A 24,547-nucleotide genomic window follows, 5' to 3' on the forward strand; every position below is an offset into this window, starting at 1 on the left:
CTATATCGATTTCCACAGACTGCAAGAGAACTCTCCAATGTTTCCTCCCTTAGTCTTTCACCAAAGTGCCTTTCATTGACTTTTATTTCTAATTCCTGCCTTCGTCCTCTGGAAACTTCTAATGCCTAACTTTTGATTTTACTCTATGATTGTTCCTCACTCTTACTAGTTTGGAGTTCTCCAGGACTGGGACTGAGGCCATGGCTTACGGGAAAATGCTCATTCCAGATTGCAAGAGGTGAGTATTAAAATTTCAGGAGTTTTGGGGCGCCTGGGTGGCCCAGTGCGTTAAAGCCTCTGCCTTCAGCTCAGGCCATGGTCCCAGGATCCTGGGATCGAACCCTGCATCAGGCTCTCTGCTCAGCAGGGAGCCTGCTTTCCTTCCTTTCTCTCTGCCTGCCTCTCTGCCTACTTGTCAACTCTGTCAAGTAAATAAATAAAATCTTAAAAAAATTTTTTTTCAGGAGTTTCATGAACCAATTGTTAAACATAACTATTATTAAAAATTAACTTATTATTATTTTATTATTTGGTCTTATCCATGTTCCTGAGGATATTTACATCAGTTACATCTGGACAGTGGGAATTCTACACAATGGTGTGCTATGTCTTCCCTACTCTGCATTTAGTGAGGGGTCATGTTGGGAGGCCTGAAATTGACCATGTGCTGGAAGTATCTGTACCATAGAAACTGCCAAAAGCTACAAACTGGGTGTTGATTTATTACGCCACTTACGGTCTAGATTTAAAAAATGATAAGGAAAACAATAATGTGGGTTAAAGGTAGAAGTATATAATATCTGTAGCCATCCTGCTTTGTGAACAGCACAACAAATGTGAGGAAATATTCTTCTAGCATTTAGAAACTATTATCTGATTTAGCAAAGAGGTTGTTCATGTCATCACTGGTGAATGAGTGAAGTTCTGAAACACATCTTCCTTATTTCACTTTCCTCTTACTCATTAACGTAAATGAAAATATCAACATTCATGGTGGCACCACAGTCTTTCATCAAATGCAACCACAGGTACAGATGTAGGAGTTCAGCAGAAATTACTGAGAGCACTTAGCGAGAATCACTTGTCTATATGACGTTTATAGGTTCGGATATTGCAGATTTCACTATTTGTGAATTGTGTGACATTACATCAGTGACATATACATTGAAGTTATGTACATACTGATAGACACTGTTTTCCAAACTCAGTTGTTGAAAACTGACCAGCATGCGACTGGACTGAGCACAGCCTTCCCCGGGTACCCATCAGGCTGTCTGAATGAATCCTCCCCACTTCGGATGGGTCTCTACCCAAAGTGGTGGTTTGACTTTCTATAGTCCTGTCACCAACGCCCCCACTGCGCAGCACACACAGACACACACAATCTCCAGTTTTATCTTCATTCCAAAACAGAACATATCCCAGCCTACTGCCCACTTCCTGGCCTCGTCTCCTCTGGTGTTTGCTTGCTCAGTCAAAAGACTGACTTCATCCTAATTATTCAAGGCAGAACGATAGGCTTCACTTCATCCCTTCCGCCTCCCCTCGTGCACCCGTGCAGTCACCATATTAGGCTGTTTCTTGCCATCTTCCCTAGTTCTCAAATCCTACAGCTCTTCTCCAACTTTATTGCAAGTTCATATGCCTACCATCTCCCAAGTTGGTTACTATACAGTCCCCCAACTGGTCTCCCTGCTTCCATTCACATCCCCTCCAATCCATTTTCACGAATTTACTGGAGACCTTTTCTCAAACATCAACCTGATCGGGTCACTTTCTTGCTTCTTAGCCCTCAGCGGCTCCCTACTGATGACCAGGCTACAACCACCTGTCCAGGCAACTCTCTCCTACATTTAGTCCTCTACTCAAAGACACACTCTGGCCATGCCTGAACTGCTGTGTTCACGGTTCCTCCAAGGGCAACCCCTCAACTCTCCCACTCTACCCCCACTTCCAGAAGCTCTCCCTTCTTTTCAGGATTCACAGAGATAATCACTTTCTCTGACTTTGCCCCTCCCGAGGCTGGTTGGGGGGCCCATCCTATGTGCACCCGTATGGCCAGGTCTCCCTTACTGATTGCTTTGTTTCTTTGTTTCCAGGAGCTAATCCAATACTTACAGAAATCAACAAATGCTTGCTGAATGAATGACCAGAGGGAAAAATGACAGTACTAATTAAAAACTGTGGTGACAATCATATGCTGAATACCTATTCAATACCAGGCACCATGTAGGACACTTGCCAAATATTACTGATCTGCAGTTCACATAAACCTTGCAAAGCAAGTATTTCTCTGTTTTATAAGAGAAATTTCAAGTACAGAGAGGTTAAGCCATGTTTCCAAAGTCACACAGCACATAAGGGGAGGAGGCAGGATTTGAATCACTGAACCCTAGATGCACCTTATTCCAAATGCCACAGACTTCTTAATATAGGCCCCCAAAAGCATCAAGACAAACACATAGGGCAGACTGAACAGAACAAGATAAACAACAAAACCAAACAAGCCCCGAAGTCCCATTTTTCAGCTCTGTAGTCAAAGTTCCATATAATGGTTTAGACATAGGAGAAGGAGGTGGCACTTCATAGAGTATCAAATACCACGTTTATATACAGGTAGGAAAATATTTTCATTTGCTGGCTCTACTTAATAAAAAAGCTTTGAAATATACATGGCATTTCCTATTGGTGTTATTAGTAGTTTTGCCCAGAAATGTGGGTTGGCTGGACAGAGAACTATGGGTGTGGTTGGAAAGGTGCTCAGAGGGTCTTCTCTCTGGCGGGGGGCTCCCCTCCTGTTTGGGGCTCCTTCTCAGTAAGGCAGAGGCTGAAATGCTGATCTGATGTTTGGTCTTTTGACAATTTTCACTTAATGAATTGATTCCTACAGTTCATTAACATACCCACTTCCACTTCTGTATACACATATGTCTTAATTAGCTGTTCATTGGCTGTTTAATTACAAGAAAACAGCTGACAGCTGCCTTGCTGAATTCTAATGGCAGACGCTTTGGAACGGCTACACATTTGCTTTTGACAACCAAGATTTATTCATAACTCTATGATTTATTATGAATGTTCCTATGCCTGCCTGAATTATTGTATTTTCCAATACAACTAAAAAACTGGAATTTGGGGAGACTGTTGTGGGTGTACGTCTCCCTCTCACAGCAGAGAATCCCTTCTGTAAACGACGAACTGTTACAAATTTATTTCTCTGGGGAACTTTCTGTTGAGAATATTCAGAAACATGGGGTGGGGGGGAGGAAGAAGAAATATCTTTGGATATTTAAGTATTTAAAGTTAAGTAAGAAAATAACTGTCAATTTAATTTTACTGAGGGATAAGGAGAGGGCATGAATAGATTAAAATCAAGAGACAGGAAGAAGCAGAGGAAATGATAGAATTAAAAAGGGGTGGGGAGCAGCAATCATAGTCCTCAAGGAAGTAAATGAAGAACGGGATTTGTTCTTTCAGAAAGAAGAGGCAAGCTCATTCGCAAAAGTTTAGCTGGTACGGCTCTACATTCGTACAGCTGGCAGCAATAAATCATGGAATCATAGATCTCCTGAACTACTCTCCCCTTCAATAATGACTGGCCTCCCTGTAGAATTGTATGTGCAAATGATCTCTGATTAAAGCTGACCTGGTGTGTCATATTTGGTAAGTGTAGATGTCTGCTTTGCCGTCCTGTGATCTGCCACACTCAGACTCAATCCAAATGAACACATTCCACAGCAGTGATCCCCAGGCAAATATGAGGAGCCCTGCCCCGAGCCAGATACTATATTAGAGCCCTACTGACAACAAGGCCATAAGCCCAGCATTGTCTATGAGCTGAGGAAGGACAGCAGTTACTGGGACATGGTTATGACCAAAACAAAGCAAGAGAAAATACAGGAAAAAAAAAATCCAAATCATCTTGATGTACGTTGGGGTTTCATACATTCTACTACTTGTGCATCTCATCACAGAATTGGAAGAGGGAATGAAACAAAGTATTTTTCTCATCACCTGGTATATAATGGCACTGAAACTCTGATGTCACAGGATGCAGTAACAGCCACATCTAATTTTCGTATTGAATGGCTAGCTCTAATATTGGGGCCAGGGGTTATAAAATATTAAAATAAAGATGTTGGACATGAATATATCAATGTGAAATGCAGATAAAATGGGTCCAAAGCTAGTGACATTTCCCAACTGAAATAAAAATATTAGAATCCTCTAAAAACCAATTTGAGCCTAAATGGAATATTTATGGGCATTTCTTTTTGGCCTAATACATACAGACTCCAGAAACTGCCTTAACTCTTTCAGGAAAAAAAGAGGGGGGGGGATAAAAGTACCAATTTTGCATTCTGGATATCTTTGAAAAGGCTTTTTATTGTTCTTGTTTTTAAAATGTATTTGACAGAGACACAGCAAGAGAGGGAACACAAGCAGGGGGGAGTGGGAGAGGGAGAAGCAGGCTCCCCACTGAGCAGGCAGCATGATACAGGGCTCGATCCCAGAATCTTGGGATCAGGACCTGAGCTGAAGGCAGAGGCTTAAAACTGAACCACCCAGGAGCCCCAAGGCTTTTCATGGTTAATCTCAGACAGCATATTCCCCTCTACTTTTTGTTTTTATTTAAATTCAATTTAGTTAACATATAGTGTATCATTAGTTTCAGGGGCAGAATTTACGATTCATCAGTGATTCAGTCAGTTGCGTATAACACCCACTACCTCAAGTGCCCTCCTTAATGCCTGTCACCCAGTTAGCCCATCCCCCCACCCACCTCCCCTCTAGCAATCTCTATACTTAAGAGGCTCGTGTATAGTTAATATACAATATACAATATATAGCAAAAGAAACTACTCCAAATTCTCCCTTCATTGGGTGGAAAAGGAAACTTTGCCTAAGACATCGCCTTAAGTGTATTAACTGATGAGTAAGTATTTGACAACGAATGCTACTCTGTTCTTACCCTATCAGGAGCAAAAGGGTTTTTTTTTTTTTTTTTTTTTAAGATTTTATTTGTTTATTAGACAGAGATCACAAGTAGGCAGACAGGCAGGCAGAGAGAGAATGGAGGAAGCAGGCTTCCCACTGAGCAGAGAGCCCGATGTGGGGCTCGAACCCAGGACCCTGAGATCACGACCTGAGCTGAAGGCAGAGGCTTCAACCCACTGAGCCACCCAGGCACCCCAAGAGCAAAAGTTCTTAAATGTATCAGAAATCAATCCTATCAACCCTAATACTAGATTGTATATTATATTTTAAAAATTATGATTGAGGGGTACCTGGGTGGCTCATTGGGTTAAGCCTCTGCCTTCGGCTCAGGTCATGATCTCAGGGTCCTGGGATGGAGCCCCACGTCAGGGTCTCTGCATAGCGGGAAGTCTGCTTTTCCCTCTCTCTGCCTGCCTCTCTGCCTACCTGTGGTCTCTGTCTGTTGAATAAATAAATAATCTTTGAAAAAAAATTAAAATTGAAATTATAGATCCAAAACATCTAAAGGATATACATTAAAAAACTGTTTCTATTGTGAGATAAATTTTTCATCATCATCAGGAGCAGTCACTGTATCTAATGATGAAGCCAGGAATGGAAGTGAAAATGAGAAACAGGACCATTTCTCAAAGGAAACCTCAACTGGTGTCATTTTTCTATAAACTCTTCAGCATTTTTATCCGCTTTGAAGACTGAAGCTCAACCCTAACATCTACAGCCTCTTGTTTTATTTCTGGCCTATTCCTCTTTCTGCCCATTCCTTGGCCTGGCCCCTCCTCCCCGGCAGGCCTGCTCAGCTTACCCCACCCCCTCTCCTACTGCTCACCCAGGGCTGGGACTAAATTCTGTTCTAAGAGCTCAGAAACAACTTTAGTGACCGACCTAAGCTCCTGCAGGCCTGGATTTTAGGTTTTTCTGAAATGCAATATTCAAGGGATGACCAAAGCTGGTACACTGTTCCCTCATTATTTCAAAAGAACAAGTAGGGGCTCCTGGATGACTCAGTTGGTTAAGCTTCTGACTCTTGGCCCAGGTTACAAACTCAAGCTTGTGGGATCAAGCCCCAGGAGGACTCTACCCAGCATGAAGTCTGCTTAAGACTTTCTCTGCCCCTACCTACTTCCCTCGTGCTCGCATGCAAATTTTTTCCTCTCTCTCTCTCTCAAATAAATAAAAGAAGAAGAAGAAAAAAAAAGAAGAAGAAAAGAACAAGTAAAGTATCTTTCTAACAAAAACCTTGGTATAATAGAGCCTTTAAAAAATTGGCAATGGCATACCCTTCCTTATTTCCCACAATCCACAGAAAGTGACCCCTTGTTCCAGTCAACCGGGGTTATATGTTGTCCCTAAAAGACAACCAAGACTTCCTCACCTCCAGGTTCTTGCTGCTTCATGGGTATGTGCTCTTTGTGCCACACCATAGACTGTAGCTTTAGTTCAGGGTTTAGTTCTTTATATATATATATGTTTTAAATACACTTCATTGAGGCATAAATTAAATACAAAAATGCACCATTGTGACGAGTTCACCTTGATGAATTTTGACAATATGTACACCTGTGGAACTACCACCATGATCAAGGTGGAACATTGCCACAAGCCACAAAAAGTGTCTTTCTCTTAGCAGTCATTCCTTACCTCGGTTCCAGGTTACCACATTTGCTGTCTGCCATTACAGATTTAAAATTTAAAATGTTTGCTTCTTCTAGAATGACACAGAAATGCAATCATACAGTAACTATTCTTTTGTTTCTGGCTTCTTTCATTCACGGTAATGTTGTTCTGTGCACGTACCATACCTCTTCTCTTACTGCTAAGCGCCACTCCTTTCTGTGGCTCTTGCTCTTTTACCCATTTATCGGATGATGGGCATTTGGATTGTTTCCAGTTTATGGCCATTATGAATATTCATCTGAAAGTCTTTCTACGACAGGTGCTTTTGTTTCTTTTGGGGAAACGCCTAGGATGGGTTGTTAGGTCATATGTTAGGTTGATAGCTGACCATAGTTCCATCTTTTTTCAAAGGGGCTGTGTACCATGTCACAGACCCTCAAGTCATGTAGGAGACTGCAAGATTTGCCAGTCTCTCCGCATCATCATGATGTTTGTTCTAGGCAGTGGTTTTGCTCTTCTTCTTGTTTTGTTCTATTTTAATTTTAGCTTTTCAAACGAACAGGTCATGGAATTTAAAAGCAGGTTAATGCATTTTATGCCTTAAATGCATGATATTTAAACTGCAGTTTTATTTACATTTCCCTAATGACTAAAGATGTTGAGAATATAGCCACGTGTTCACACGTTCCTTGTCCAGCTTTTGTGAAGAGATTGTTCAAGTTACTGTATCTTTTTACTATTTTTGCCCGTTTATTTTTAAATTTCTTGGTTTTTTCTTTTATTTCTTTCAGTTTATGGCTTGCCTTTCCTGATGATATCTTTTGAAAGGTACAAGTTTTTAATTTCTATTAACCCCAATTTGTTCTTTTTAAAAATAAGGTAAGGACTTCAGTGTGTGGTTTGAGCAATATTTGTACGTCTACTGTTACAAAAATATATGATTTCCTGTAGAAATATTATAGAGTCATGTTTTATGCTTAGGACATTCTTTAAGTTAATATTTGCCTTCAGTGAGAGGTATAAATGTGAAGTTAATTTTTTTTCATATGACTGTCCAATTGTTCCAGAAATATTATTTGAAATGACCCATCTTTTCTTCATTGAATTCAACTGGCATCTTCGTCAAAATTTAATTGACCTTAAATGCATGGATCTCTTTCTGAACCATCCCCTCCCTTTTAAAAAATTTCTTCTGGTTTATTAAACCTAGGATTTAGTTCTTGCCTTGCCCCTGTGCAGACCTCATCTCTACAACTACACCATAAACTGCTTGACATGGTCAGGTCTTCTGGATATAAGCACTTACAGTGCTTATATAGTGCCTGGCCCCAAGGGGGTGCTCATATTTTTGTTTTTAATACCAGAGTCTACATAACAAATAGCAAATGGTCACACAAAAAAATCAAGACTGGACCCATACATGTTCTGGAAATGATATCTGACTAGCACAGCATGACTCAAGTGTACGGAATTTGGCTAGCAATGATTCTAACAGCAGCCAACAGTTACTGAATGACTGCTGTATGCCTGGCACTTTTCTCCGTGCGTTACCTAACTGGGAAGTAACTAAGTGTCTATCCTCATTTTACAGACGGGGAAAACAGAGGCACAGAGAGGTTGGGTAGATGCTCATGGTGGTAAACCAGAACTGGGCTTCAAACCCAAGCAGTCTGGTTCCAAATTCAGAGCGTAAGCATGCCACAATATTGTCTCTCTACAGGGAAGCAAAGGGGACTTGGAGAGGGTAGGCTGGGAACACCCAGGAACCAGAGAAAAGAGCTACCAAACTTGCATCATTCTTGAGGCTTATGTGCAATGCTTACCTGAGCAAATATGTGGTAAAATAAATAATCCTTTCAGCAACTAAATAGGTTCTTTGGTTTCTTAGGATTTCAGGTGGTTGACTTTAAAATGCAATTTAAAATACATTCACAAAATGATGAACTCGGAAATGACTGAGTGACTTTCTCTTCTTTTCATTAGGTATGTATTTATACACATAATTAGAAATTTTCCGTATGTCTACTGATCCTATCACAGAGATAAATTATTTATAATTTATGATGCCATAACCACCCTCACCTGGTTAGAGCATGATAAATCATTAACATCACCAGCAAAAGCAGAAGTCTCTTGACTTCACCACAGCCAGAAGTAAAAATATTAATTACAGCAGAGGGAAACTATAATTGTACAGCAAATACTATATGCATCAAATATAAACACATACCACTGTACAGGTCCCAGACTGGGCCTAGGCCTTGTCTGTTAATAAGATTAAGTTTTAATTGTTTGTTTTGGTGATTTCTGCTGTACAAAGTCAATAGGACAGAAGAACAGAACCACAGATAACCATAATACACTTCAGCATTGGGACTGTACAAGATCAGGGGAAGGAATCTAGAAAAATGACAATGATAAAATGCCACCTCCCCTTTGTTTTCTTATGGCTTTAATTTTCATCATAAATAAGTATTGGGGAAAAAAGAAAACATGCATTGTTCCTGCCTATGTAAGCCCAGTGGTTCTCAGACGGTCCCATTTTGACTGAACAGCATGTAGTTCATGAATCTTCTGCACTGTTGCGTTATTTCACACAAAGCAGCCCTCACCCCCACCCTGGCCCTGCCTCAGACGCCGACCTGAGGTGCTCACTTTAGTTGGTACCTAAAATCACACGTGGCATTACTAAAAGCTTCAGAGAGAGTGGCCAGTTTCTTGCGGCAGAATGAAAGGTCACCTGATTAATGCCCAGAACCTGGTCCGCGGAAGAGCTTAACTAGATGAGATACAAGGCACAGAGTCAAGTTTGCTCAGAACTTCCAAGTTGCTAGGGGGCCCTGGTGTCTGTACCTGCTTCACCAGGACAGGCTGTGCCATCCTGCCCTGGACAAGGAGGTCTGGGTGAGGGTGAGGGGGGAGAGGTGCCCAGCCACATCAACAGAAGTAACTCTGAAAGTCAACGGGATGACAGTTTGTCCCCAGATGGGATAAGCCAGGCAGCTGATTTCATTTTTTTTTTTTTTTACTATTATTTACTTAATTGATTAATTTTGAGGGAGGGTAAGCTGAGAAGTAAAAGTACATCATTTTGTTTTTCTCTTGGTAATCTAGAACCTGAGGCCCTGAGGGTTGCTATAAAGAGGAACAATTCAAAATCCCCTTTCAGAGATGCCTGGGTGGCTCAGTAGGTTAAGAAACTGCTTTCAGCTCAGGTCATGTTCCCAAGGGTCCAGGGATCAAGCCCCACATCTGCTCCTTGCTCTGCAAGGAGCCTGCTTCTCCCTCTGCCTGTCACTCCCCCTGCTTTGTGCTCTGTCTCTCTGACAAATAAATAAATAAAATCTTTAAAAAAATCCCCTTTCAGTAGCAAGTCCCCTATTTCTAAAAGGCAGGTGATGAAAAAAAAAAGTATGTTTAGAGGTATGTAGAAAACCCAAGTGTCCCCAAGATGGGATCAGTATGAAACATCTGTATGTGTACAAAGCAGCACATGTGATGCTGAGTTAACAGTAAAACAAAGACTTAAGGAAATTACGAGGCAAACTTCCCTGAAGTCGCGCAGTAGTTATTTGGGTCTGAGGGTGATTTTGTATTTTGTGACGTGACATTTTCTAATTTCACTGAAGGAAAGCTAACCAAATGCATGGATTTTATTTATTTTTATTTTTATTTCTTTTGCCACAGCCTCAAAATGCCTTAGGTCTAATTCAAGCCTAGTTCAGTGGCAATCAGTTGTCTCAGAGGCCGCCTGCATGTTTAAATAGCTTCTCGCCTATTTATTTTGCACTGTTTTATCCTGTAAGCTGTCTCAAGGCCCTTCCAATATAAGCAGGAGGATTTAAATCTTAATAAATTGAGATTTGAATAACAGAGGCAATCTGGGTTTGGAGGTCTTGAATGATTAGGATAAACATCTCTATTCCGATTCTCAAATTATGCATGTGCTATAACACATTGCCCTCGATCGGCATCAGTAATAATTAAAACAGTAACAACAGCAATAAGAAAGAAAATATTTAGGTTGAAACAGCACTTTTCAGTTTGTAAGGAACTTTCATTCACAGTTTTTCATTCTATCCTTGGAATAGTTCTAAGAGGTAGGAAGAACATGTGTTATGCCCACATTATAGATGAAGAAACTGAGTCACTAAAACATTAAGACAAGCTCACAACAAGAGGGGTACGGGATGGCACTAAGACCAGAACCCAGTTCTTTCCAATGGCTTTGCCATAATTTGGCCAGATGTATCAACATATGTGGGCCAATAATAAGACTTTCAATCACATTCCGATTAAACCACTGGAAATGCCTTCCTATAAAGCTTTTAACAGGGACACTACAGAAATCCAGAGTCATTTCTTTTTTAAAAAGATAACCAAAGGGATGGTTTATCAGTTCTATCAATTGTAGGTTTGGAAATGACAAGCAATGCTCAAATACTTTTCTCTAGCCTCCTGTTATTTTGACGGAAGACATAAAAATATATATGACTTGCTTAATTGTAATTTAACACCAAAATATTTATTCTGTCCTGTCATCTCTCATCACTCAAAATGCCGAGGAGTTGAATTTTCAGACACAGGAGAAGTCACATCACAAAGACACATTCTAACATTAATAGAAACAACAACAACAATTAAAAAGGCTTACCTTGCAGCCTTCACATGTAATGACACCATAATGGATTCCTGATGATTTGTCTCCACAGATCTTGCAAGGAATAATTTCAATTTGAGCTGCAACAGAAGCACGCAACCAGTTAATTACATTTTCTTTTAAACACCTTATAAAAGCGTTCCCTGATCAGCATTTGTATAGTGAAAACTAATAACCTGCTAAACATTATACTGCATTAACTATTCATTGCTGAACTGTGAGGGTCCCCCTAGAGCCCTGGACTAAATTATGGCTGCTCGTTATATAATAGCTTTCGGGTTATTAAAATGGGTCATTTGAGAAGGTGTTTAAGAACCCACAAGAAGACTGGAATCAGCATTTCAAAGCCTTCAAGAACTGGAGAGCTCGCAGTTTAGGCCTCAGAGCAAAGCAGATACTAAAATGTTTCCTCCGATCTCATTTTCCATCATTATTTTTAAAAGGTCATAAATCTGTCTTGGCTGTGCATTATAGCTCCACCGGTAGGGAAAAAAATATACACTCCAGAAAGTCAAGACTACTTAAGAAAATGATTCAATTCAAAATATTAATAAGTTACATATGCCGGCAAGTTAAGAATGCCTTAATCATCTTTTTTAATTAATGTAGTTGGCATGTGTTAAAAATCAGTCCATTTGTGGACGATCAAAACCTTTCAACCATAAAGTTAATATCCTATCTGAATTTAATAATGGTGAATCCTAACGAATAGTAAATGTAGTTTCTCAGTTCTTTATGTTGGAGACTGATTGCCCGGTACAGTGTGCATATGTTTCTAACCAACGGATCACTTGAAGATGCCTCATGTTGGAAGACCACCCAATGTCTAATAGCTATCACTCCGAAGTTCTCAAATATGACAAAGCACATTTCTAAGCAAACACAATATACCTTGAGCACAGCTGGTTGGAAAGGACATAAGTAAGGATTAAAAAAAATAACCTCAGCAATAATTAGACAAAATGAAGTTCTTGGCCCACTTATTAAATACGACTTATATGTGAAATAAAGAAGACCAATCTTGAGCTGTATACGGAGGGTCTAATACTCTGGTTTCTCTTCAGATTGCATAAATCTTTCGCCTTTTGTATACGGAGGGTGGCAATGTTCACCAGTGTACCCAGAATATCCCATTACACTAAGTTTTATTTTCCACAGTTTTCACTATGGCTATCATGTCAGATTACTATATCACACACACAAACACAATTTTAAGAGCGTTAAGTGTACTTCATTTTCATACAGCTCCTACCTAGCTCCATGCCTTACACAATGCAATGATGTATCCAAGGAATATGTTGCATCTTGTGAGTAATACACACATGCATACAGCCCGCTCTTCCTTCCAGTATAATCCCATATCCTGGAATAATCTCCACAACCACTTACTCTGGATTTGATGTGATGTTTCCATTCAATACTCAGAAACGGTATACATTAAATTACTGGATTTAGCCTCATTATAAACTATGTGTACCTGCTGACTTCCTTTCCAGGGGACTAGTACAAGTACTGTGATGACTTTTTAGGGAGTACAAGCTATTCCAGATGGAGAGTCCCTTTTCAGTCTATCATTTTTTTAAAGATTTATTTATTTATTATAGAGAGTTAGGGGAGAAAGAGAGAGTGAGCAGGTTTGGAGGCGGGGGGTAGGGGCAGAGAGAGGGAGAAGGGAGAGAGGATCTTAAACAGACTCTACATTGAGCGCGAAGCCTGACAGGGGGCTACATCTTATGAACCTGAGCTGAAACCAAGAGTCAGAAGCTTAACCGACTGTGCCACCCAGGAGCCCCTCACATCAGTCACTTTTTGTGTTGACATAGGGAGCTTCAATGTCCAGTTAGAGACTGCTTAAAATTTCACATCCAATATATTTTCTATAATGGGTAAGCCTTCTAATACATCAATAATGGTGTCTTTGTATAATGTCTATTTTCTGAGCTCCACAGCCCAACGTGTGGTAAGGTCGCATTAAACAAAAATGATAATTTCTAAGTCCGCCTCATCTTAGTGTCTTGTTTGATTGCTTCAAGGAAATTCTTTATGAAATCTGAACTCTAATGATGCTTCACACTGATAGCCCCCTTCTGATACTTTTAATGGAGTCAAGGCTAAGTTTTGTGTCACATATTGTCTGTAGCTTTAGACAGAGTTACGTCCAACATTTTTGAGACACAAAAGCCACGCGGTGGTATAGACATTCTGAAAGGTGCTATCAGCTGAGAGTGATGGCCTGGATTTTCCCACAGGAATTAACTAGTCTGTAATGAGAACCAGCCTCTCCCACCCCCAGCCCTAAGGAATAGAATAATTAGGTAACATAAAGTACTTGGACCACTTATTAAACAAAATTTATATGTGAAATAAAAAGACCAACACTGAGCTGCTTCTGCTTATGTCTTACCTCAAGCCGTAATCACAGAAATCAGACACAAACAAACTAGGCTAAACCCTGTAGTTTAAGCAGGCATCAAAATGATGTGAGGCAATTAAAGCAGCCTCAGTGCTGAGCTCCAGACCTCTCAAGAGTTACCTTCCTTCCAGCTTAACAACGGAGAGATCAAGCACATCTATTTATTTAGCTCTTTATAAGTTATGAAGGCCCTGGACAGACCATATTGGGAACACTGAGTAAAACTATCTGGATTGAATAGAGAATAATGTATTGCTGTTCATTCTGCCTGGGCTCCTAGTGGATTATGCATGAGAAATGAAATGGTAATGTTTAAGGCAGGACCAAAATGCCTGCCAATGACTGCTGTGATCCTACAAGTGATATGGAGATCTGGCATGGAGGGGTCTGTTCATGATGGCGGTGGCCCTGGGATCATAGCCTGGCACTTCTGCCCTTGGAATGACTCATGGCCTGGCTGCGAGGGCGGGAGGTGGTAATGGAAGGGAGGGCAGGAGGGTAATGATAGCACAGACCCAGAGTTTGGTGTCAACTGCTGCATTGATAGGGCTGCTGGCCTGAGTCAGGCTCCTAAACTTCACCTTCCTTCAGTTCCCAGGGTCCTAGCATCTGGAGGGCACTCAAGCTGAGACTTATTTCCCAAGATTTATGGCGGGTAAGATGCTTAATATGAATGGATTCACCGTAGATTGATCTGTATTTTCAAGCAGGGGCCATGAACCTCGACCTTTGACCCCCACCGTGTTTGTGTTTCATTCCGGTGGACAAAGTTGGCCAAAGAATGGGAATTAGAAAAGCTTCACTAGGAATCTCATGGTAAGGTGATGGGGGGATCTCCACAGCAAAGTTCAAGTATTCTGAATGGTCAGATTAAACTAGACTAGCTTACCCTCTGGGTTGGCTCTCTTATCTCAGAAGACAATCTGAGTTGCAGGGGCTCTTTAGGAAATGATTAAAATCCACCTGCTCCAAAAAGCAAACTCTCTGAATGTGATCTGATCACATGTGTTGATATTTCCAGAAAGCAAACATTTGCAGATTGGACCCGGGCACTTAACTCAACTTTCCATTTAATCCAACAATGCATAAAAGCCACTTCCCTCCACCTTTTCGTCAATTTACAGAATTCAAATATATCAAGGAGAACAACAACCACAAAATGCCCATCAGTATTTTTTTCCAAAAGAAAGCAGTTTAGTTCCTTAAATTTGAGTTTTTCGACCAATAAGAGGGAAAAGGACAAAAATCCCTTTGCTCTTTGCTTCCTATCCCTCCGGCTTTTTCATTTTCTAACAGGCAGTGTTGTTTCTTTTCAAAATACTCGTCTTTTAACACAAATTATGAGTCTTGGCCCATATATATACTGCACACATTAACTCAGCCAGAATTTCAAAGGATGAGTTCTGTCAGACACCACTACTGTCACAAGTATATTGATTAAATTAGTCCACATACATATTCATCGCAGCAAAGAGGTTTATTGTGTAGCAGAATATCTGAAGCAAGACACACACATATAATCATGAATTGGCTTAACAATGCACAATCTTGCTATGAAAAATTCTAATTTGCCCACATTTTCAGCTCTATTGCCTAAATAATTTGCTCTCTCATGCACCCTCAGTGATTCAAGCACGCTCTCCACACCTGCAGAGGCAAATCTCTGCAGTTTCAAGGAGCTGACAACAAGTGGCAGCGGGGAGTCAGGAAATCCTGGAATGCAAGTGTGCTAATTAGCCAAAGTGGTCCTTGGGCTGGGCTGTCATTTAGCACTGTACTTCTGCAGAAGGTTGGATTTTTTATATAAAAAGGACGAGAACATGGACAATGGCATTCTGGATACCTCATATGCTCCTCAGAACCTTTTTTTGGGAGATAATCTTGGTCCAGAGAAAAATACCCATTTCCCACAGAATTAAAAAGTATGATTGTCCGAGAGTTGTACCCATTCTACGGGTGAAAGGTGATGGCATGGTAATCTAATGGATTTATGATAACCAATAATATGCAACATGTATTGGGGCTTATAATGTGCAAGGCATTATATCCATTCCTCCAGTATCCTACGAGGGGAGAGTTACCATAATCATCATTACCTGCATTTTTCAGAAGAGAAAATGGAAACTCAGAGAGGCTGAACAACTTGCCCGATGGCAGAGAGCTAGGAAGAGGTAAGACTGGGATTTGGAGACATTTTGTCTTTTTGTTTAACTCCACAGTTTTTCCCCCTTTCCCACCATAATTCACAGCCAAGCTAAATTGCTCCAATAACTGTATCAGGAACAGACTGCTATTAGTATACGACCAACAACTGAGGATGCAAATGACACAGCACAAATAATTCGGTTAAACTTACATAACTACTCAGAACTGATGTCAAGATATCCTTCTGGGAGTTACATTACTTACTAGTACTTTATAACTGTAAGTAATCATCAACCTTCTAGACCGTTCTTCTCCATTTTATAAGATTCCAAGTAGAGTTTTTGACCGTAAGACAACTGACGCCAAGGTTTAACAATTTTTAAGGCTGGGCAGATGACTTAACTTCTCTGAGCTTCAGTTTAATATCCGAAGATTCAGAGATACAATGTATAAATGATGTCACACAGAAATGATTATTTTATATATGTATTCTCTCGCTATCTATATATGCACATCACACAGTTGTTAGAAATATTTGGCACTCAATAAATAGTAGTTATTATTATTGTTATTGTTGATAAGAAATCCTGCCGTATAGCGAAATGAAATTCTCTTCTCCAGACTTTAAGCCCTTTCCAAAGTGGGGATAGAGAAAAGCTGCTTATCCTCTGAATAATATGATGGGCAGTTCATACCAGCTACTGTAGCAATCCTTTATGACATTGGCCCTTAACTGCCACAGCCCAGCAGTACACTGCAATCAGGTGTGTTATGTGTCCCAAGGAATGTTACTAACAATAGTAAAAAAAAAATTAAAATTTTTATTGGCTCATATAAAAAATAAACTAATAGGGACCTATGGTTACCCCAATAATATCTTTCACTTTAGCTCACTTGCATAATCATACACTTTCTTGAATTGGACTGAATAGGGCGGGGTTACATTTGCTGGCTTGCCAGGAAATGGCCAAACCTTGGGTACACCCATGAGAGTATGTGACACAGATGAATGTTACACAATTTTGTGTGTCTTGCAAAAACAGTCGAGAACTACTGCTAAAAAAGCCAAAAACCAAAAAACAAACAAACAAAAAACCAAACCAGAACACAAAACCCAAAACCCAAAATCAACTATCTTTTATACCAATCTGTTGACAGTCTCTCTTCTGGAGGCTGAAACTATGGAAGGCTTTTCATTTGCTATGTTACATATTCCTCCAATGTTTGAATTTTTTTTTTTTACAACCAGCATGTATTACTTTTGTAAGCAGAAAAACCAATAAAGATTAAAAAGAAAAACCCCAAGGCATTTGATTTTATTTTCAGTAAAATGGCTTGAGTCCTTTATGGATTAGTCACTTTATTTTATCCCCAGTTTAAAACTGCTGGGGTATTAAAGGCTTCTGCAGCTGCCTGAATGGCGGCCGGGCCTGCATGTCAAGGCCGGCTGGGGGAGAGTGGCAGAGGCTTCACCTGCTTACCTGGAGTGGCTTTCAAAGCTCCCAGCTTCTAGAATTTTCTGGCCGCTCTGGGTCTGGCCACCTCCTGGTTCTAAGGACGCTCTGCCCTGCCCAACGGGGCCCCGCTAAGTGGACAAAAGTAGGGGCTGAAATTCACCTGGCTGTTGGTCCTGCTGCAGAGTGGCTGGAAGAGCCTGGAGTAAGGGAGCCTCATTCTAATTCGTGTGTCCAGATAAGCACCTCATTTTCAAACCATCCTTGCCAGGGCGGTGCCTTCTTTATACTGTGCGAAGGTGCTATGCATACTAGTGGTGAACAACTCAGGGAGCAAAATGCTTTCCCCTCCACTCTCTCAGGGCTGCTGCTGGAGGCGACGGGGCCACCAGTGGATTTGCGGACACCTCTCCGTACATCTCAGTGGTGGGAGGGGAATAGGCTGTGGGCTTTGACCAGTTTGGCAACTTCAGTTGTCCTAGATGAACGGCTCGGGGTACAGCATGGCTATATTCCACACAGGCATGACCAATGAACCTTGGGGGTGGGGAGGGCCGAGTTCCAGCTGCACACTATCCAAACCAACCATCAACGTGTTCTGCCATTGTGCCTACTAAATATAGACTAATTATAATACTAGTATGTTTCCTTGATACAGTCTTTCCATCTACTGATTCTGGATTCTTCCATAGCAGTACCTAGTCCTCACTGAACAGCACCAAAGCAATTAGCCACCTAATTAGAAACGCCCTATCTACCCTTCGCTAGAGCAGCCTTGTGGTCATTTCTGGCAATGGTAATAATGTCTGATATTTGCAGGTTCTGTAACAGACTTTAAAGTGTTTGTTCTCATCAGTGTGCTCTGATTTTGGTGCTCCCAGCAGCTGTGAAGTAGGACCCTGGGTATTACCATCCCCATTCTACAGATGCAGACAGTGAACCTCAGGAGGGTGAAACGGCTTCTCTCTGTCTGGATTTCCCAGAGTTTCAGCGGTGGAGGCAGCCACAAATAAAACAGACTTGGTGTCTCTTCCCTATTCTAGATTATCTGATGCCTTTAGATTTATGCTAGCATTGATCTGAGGCTCCCAAGGGGAAATGACACGAGAGAGATAGAGCTGCGGCTGATTTAGCTAGAAGTAGAGTCGGCAATCCTTCCAAGTCTCTCTCTGACCCTCAACTTGCTGGGTGGCCTCAAGCAAGTCACTTACACCTCCACTTCCTCCGTCTATAAAATGGGAATAATTCTTACCTCCCAGGCAGGTGGTGGTAAATGAATGCTCACAAAGCTCTTTGAAGATGAAAAGACTTATATAAATGGGAAGCTTTAGGAAGCTTGGCATATCATTCTTGGCAAGGACTAGGACGCTGTGCCCTCACTACCCACAACAGGCTCCTCCACAAAGAGAATAAAGAAAAATACACAGAACTGTAATTTTCATCTGCTACCTAGACATACTTTTTTTTTTAATTGTTGGTTCCCCATATGCCTTCCTGAGGGACTAAGAGGTCCAGATGCTATGATCTTAGTCTCAAAAAAAGAAGAACACATAGATGGAGAAGTCACCTCTCCAGAGCTGCTGTCACAAGCAGTCACCAAAACGAAACTTCCACCAGGGCATGTGCGGTCCTGCGGAGGCATCGTGAAAATGGAAGGATTCCTACATGTTAAACCATAAACATACATGTCACACTGTGACATTTTGAGTCTTGGTATTAAGCTGATGTCTGATTCAAAGGGGCTTGTCAAAGTAGAGCCAGTTTAAAAAAAAAAGTCTCAGCCCCCCCTTTGACAAAGCTCCTATATCTTACCTACTAATTAAAGCCACTTCTTTAAATTGATTGTTTTGCTTGTACCTGCCAAAATACATACACATAAACACACCTCAGTCAAGAGAACAAGTATTTGTAAACTAAATCTAAAGTACGTCAAAAGTGGAATTTTGGAGCTTCGGCTATTTCCCTCAGACATTATACATGTATGACATCAGTTTGGAGGAGTTAAAACACTGGGCCAGAATCCCCACTATGAATTCAGAAAGAGCTTAGCTGGGTATGCAGGAAATCCCTGCAGAATACGGAAGACAGGCATATCTTCTCGTGTGGCTCTCTGTGAATATGCAGGTAGTTCTGACAATGAGAACTGAGTATTAATCCTTTGTAATGTGTTTCTATCCTTACTAGATTAAGCTTTCCAGAGAAACTGACTCACATTCCCTGATGCACACATATCTTTGTTAAAAGCCCAATCCAAATGAACACTTCTGTCCCTAGACAGGGAAATTCCATCCAATCAGAGAGGAAACAGGTTTTTCCTACAGAGGAATAGTGGATGGCTTTGATTTTTAGAGCCAGTTCTACCTAGAACCCTCCTACTAGACAGTAATGTACAAAACACCGAAATTTAAGGTAATTGACTTTTTACCTCTTTTGGTAACTACCTGATAATTAACTCAACCTTGCATAAAATACTTGAACGGCAGGGAAAGCAGCTTCTCTTTACTCATCAAGTGGGCAAACACTGAATAAATGCTCACTCAATAAAAGATGATGCCATAGTATCAGCATTACAAATACGTCTCTCTGTTTTGTCTTCCTTAATCTAACCTGTCTCTTGCCGTCATAAATAGTGAGATATACCTGTTGTCGAGAATGTGCGGGGTTATATGCAATCAGGGACCAGGACAAATGTAACTGGTCCAATGGCCAGTTATTCTCAGTTGGGATAAGGTTCCTCTAAAATGCTAGAATTAACTACATTTTCTTTTCTTCAATATTTAAATCCTGAAGATTTTCTAGGACCTTCAGATCAGAAATACCTAATACAATTTTTTCTCTTGCACTCTCAGTGTGGGTTGACTGTCATTTCCTCTCAGCAGGAGAAAGAACCCGTTTTATTTTACCAAGTGATTAGATTGTGATCAAGGTAAACCCCTAATAACTTCTTTTCCGACAATAGATGTGTGTCCTTTACGTTCTTCTGGATCATACTAGGCCAAAAAACAAAGTCATCTGACTCACAGAACTGTATCTAATCTTTACTCATGATCAACCTCACTCTAGATACCAATTCCTTTTTTGCCCTAAACAAGAACAACTACGCCCCATTTAGGTTAAATCTTCCTCTGTCTGCAGTTGAGAGCAATGGGGTCAACTCTTTGCTTTCATCATTTGAAGTCTGTTTTCCACAACAACAGAAAAAAAAATTCTTTAAAACCAAACCAAATCTGGAGATCTTATCTAGTGTCTGCTTCACCCAAAACATCAGAATTACTGCATTTTATGAAATAATCTAACTTTACACAATTGCCCCCAAATTCTCACACCCAACACTCCATTTGGCAGCTCTCTTAACCTCATGCCTGCTCATGCATACCTCAGGCTGGCCTTGTTGTACAATCTTGGTATTTTAATGTAGAAACTTTTAATTTTTTTTAATAGGTACATATAATGTTACAAAAATAAACAAGCCTGTCGTTTTAATTGATCTAATCACCAGTCCACGGACGGAAAACATATTGACAAAGAAATGGATCTCACAACAAACAGGACATCTGTTTATTCTGTGGCTTCCTATGAGTCTCATACACTGTATCCTTAGAATATGGCATCGGAGTTTACTGAATAAAACCAATCAAAACATTGTTTGCCTCAAAACACTCCTTAGAGAGCTAAAATCTCCTGCCTAAAAAGTCAGTCATTGATTGCTAATTTTGATAGTGTGATTTCTATGACCCCCTCCCCACCCTAATAGTGCTACCACAAAAATCCGCTGTACAAAGGCATGCAGAAGTGGGTCAAAATAACAAGAATCCAGATTACATCATCAAAATTAACCAGGCCAAGGAATCCACCGCTTTTTCCCATTAGCCTGGATTGTTTTTTTGATCCATTACTATTCATTGAATAGTAGATTATGTCATTTAAGAAATATTCTCTAACCAAATCAAGTCTGGATTCATGGCAAAATTTTGAAAATAACTCATAACTTTAAGCATTGGAAATACATTTACAACCCTCCATAGTAAGCCAGAGAGGACTAAAATGACAATACATCCATAGCCACAGAAACACAGGTTGGTAATATGAAAACTTTCTCAGTCCAAGGTCCTGGGGTGAGGATGGTAAGAAGGATTATCCCACAGTCCAGATTCCCCCTCTACTGCTGAGCTATTTCCCCACTTTACAAAATATGCCTAGAATTAATAAGGGAAATGGAGCTTTGGTCAACAAGCCAAGGAAAGGTCTGGTTTTTATTAAAAATCATAAGCAAATTATTCAGACTTGCCAGAAGCAGAAGTGTAGATGTTGTCATATTAATCATATTTAGATTGTAAGATCTTGAAGGATTAGTGACCAACTCCTGGAAGAAAAATTCTGCTGAGTTCTCCACCTCTAATTTCTAGGACATAGCCAATGACATCTAAACAACCAATATGTCAAGTTCTAAGCCTTCAAATACATCACAGATGTATTTCTGGATTACAGTTCAATAGTTTTTTTGTTTGTTTGTTTGTTTTAAACAATTATCTTTTAGGATGCTTTTCTTAGACAGCCAGTTCAGCCAGGCTTAGGAACGACCAGACAAATGACCTGGAGATTTTTTCTGACTCTCTAACTGCAGGCTCTCTAAACTTGCTTTTTAAAGAAGGATTTCCACTCTTAATTATGTAAGATCAACCAGAGAATGGCTAACGATGTCAGCTGATAGCTGAAGCACAGTTGTTTTCCAAGTCTATTCCCATGGGGAGAAAGCAGGAGCTCGCAGCTATTTCTTGGTAGGAAAGAGAAATGCAGTAAAAGGCAGAAGAGCCTTGGGGATACTAAGTAGTTGTGAGGCAGGAGGGGAAGGAATGTTCCGACCAAGCTCAGAGATTGTCAGATTTATTTTAAGAAGTTCTGAACATCAGACTCAGCATCATTTCACAGACTATAATACCTAATAAACGTCATTTTTTCCTAACAAAAGGAAAGGTGTACCATGGGTGATTTTCTTGAAGCCACCTATTCTTATGTGAGTCATGTACCAGAGATGGGTTAAGAATGTCACAGCCAGGTGGCGATAGCACAGGAAGGGGCAAGGCAATGGCCTTATTCGACTTCTGGTTTCTGCTCCTACCAGCCAAGGAGCTGCTTTTGCCTGCAGACAGACATTTTGGAGGAGGTTCTGTGACCATCCTGGACAGACTCCTATCTGCTGCTCAGCCTCTGGCCATGTGTGCTTTTGTCACTTCAGATAGCTTGGGTGAGGGGGTGTGACATTATCCTCAGAATAAGTGAATTCTTCTCATTTGCAGTAAAAGTGCACCACTCACACACTCTGGTACTCCAGTACGGCAGGGTTTGAAAGCCACTTCACAAGTGACGGCAGCACATTTCACATCAGATGGAAACACACTCTGATTGCTAACAGCTGCTCTAGGCACATCTTACTGTCACCGCCTTAGCTCAGAATAGCAGGTCCTTTTTAATGCCCATGACTGCCACCATCTTAAATCATTTCTCTCTCTCTCTCTCTCTCTCATGCACACACACACACACACACACCATATGCCACATGCCGCATGCTCACACACAGGTCCATCCAGCCGCAAGGCCTACCACTACTAGCTGGCAACCTGCACGGTCAGACACCAGGAGCGCAAAGAGGATATGCAGAACCCACTAGCACACTTCATCTTGTTACATTAGCTTCACTGTATACAGATCAAGACACAAAGTGAAAACTGTTTTAAAAGGAGAAGAAAGGAAAGAGTTTAGTATAACCTTGAAGGTCAAGTGCAGAGGTTAACTGTGCAAGTTCTAGGGCCGCGGGGTGAAATCCTGTCCTGTCACTAACCATCTGAACGTGGGCAGCTTTCTGACTCTCTCTCTGTGCCTTATTTTCCTCCTCTCCTTTAAAATGATTCCTACCTCATTATAAAAGGGCACCCAGGTCGAGTGCCGGTAGAGCCAGTGCCTTGCATATAGTAAGTGCTTAATATATGTTAGTATGTATCTTCTTCCTCCACCTCATGCATTTTTTAAGGACAGTAGTATCAGGCAAGGGCTGCAACCGAGTTGAGGGAACTAGTAGAAGAATGAAGGACAGGTCATTATACTCCTTAAAATAAAAACATGGTAAAGTTTAGCAGCTTTTTGTTTTGTTTTAAAGATTTATTTATTTTGAGCAGGGTCAGAGGGAGATGGACAGAAAGAGAGAGAAAATCTTGAGCAGACTCTCTGCCGACAGGGGGCTCCACATCACGCCCCTGAGATCACAACCCAAGCAGATACCAAGAGTAGGATGCTTAACTGACAGAGCCATCCAGGCACCGCTAGCAGCTTTATTTCTAATGCGGAGGCCTAAGATGAGAAGTAACACTAAGCAGATCTAAAGCAGAACTCAGTGTATATGATGTCAGTGACCCACTTTCTAGGTAAAGCCCATGGCAAGGAGGGCATCTTGGAGAGGTGGTAAGCAGAGAAGAAGTAAGCCTCCTTAGAGGGGCTTCTAAGAGCCGTGTGGTGAGATAGCAAAAAGCCTGAGCGACCTAAAACTACCTGTCAATGAGTGTAATTTACCAAACCCTCCCCCCACCCTCAGAATCTCTGCCAGCATCTTTCTCCTGGGCTCCCCTCCCCTCTTCTGTTCTTAGATACACTGTTGCACGGGATAGTCTTCCCCATCCAGTCCTGCTATACTATGCTGTGATTTGACGATTATCGGTGAGTTGACCCGTCATTTCTCCAACAGTAGGGACATCTTTTTCATGGCAAGACCCCACAGGTGTCATCTAGTCAGGGAAAACACAGTAATCCAAAGGGGAAGAGAAGCCCACCTGGTAACCAAGTTGTCTATTTCATCTCATTTTTGGCTTAGGAAAGAGAACATAATGAAATGTTCTCCTAGAGGTCCAGAGGAAAAGTCCTGCCAGAGCTCTTGCCAGAGCTAGAACACTTTGTTTCTACACACATGCCATTTCTTTTCTGCCTTATTTTAAAACAAATGTTTACTACTACCTATCAAAAAGCATTCCTTTCAATACCACGCCATCACAGAAGACAAGGCAACACAATGCTAACGTAGTGTTGATGGAAAATAAAGTACTGTTTTCCCTTCAAGGTAAACAATTTCAATAGAATGTGCTAGAACAGAGTTATGTTGTTTATACCTCCCTCCCCAACCCCAGTAGCTGTGTGTTTTTGCTTTAAATCCATAGCAGCAAAGCCCAAGGCAAGGAGCATCAGTCATACAAATCTATTTCCCATTTATTTTTCAAA

The 24,547-nt window shown here is 40.9% G+C and overlaps 1 protein-coding gene across 3 annotated transcripts in view; it reads right to left on the reverse strand.

Annotated features, from left to right (window-relative positions):
• The window catches only part of RORA (RAR related orphan receptor A), a 709,088-nt gene that overhangs the window by 23,908 nt on the left and 660,633 nt on the right, over positions 1–24,547 (reverse strand). For all 3 annotated transcript variants that reach the window (XM_059372057.1, XM_059372058.1, XM_059372059.1), the window contains one exon: positions 11,267–11,352. In XM_059372057.1, coding sequence (XP_059228040.1) covers positions 11,267–11,352 — 86 coding nt within the window. The remainder of the gene's footprint in view (positions 1–11,266; positions 11,353–24,547) is intronic.

Source organism: Mustela nigripes, chromosome 13 (assembly GCF_022355385.1).
Source record: "Mustela nigripes isolate SB6536 chromosome 13, MUSNIG.SB6536, whole genome shotgun sequence".
Lineage (NCBI taxonomy): Eukaryota > Metazoa > Chordata > Mammalia > Carnivora > Mustelidae > Mustela > Mustela nigripes.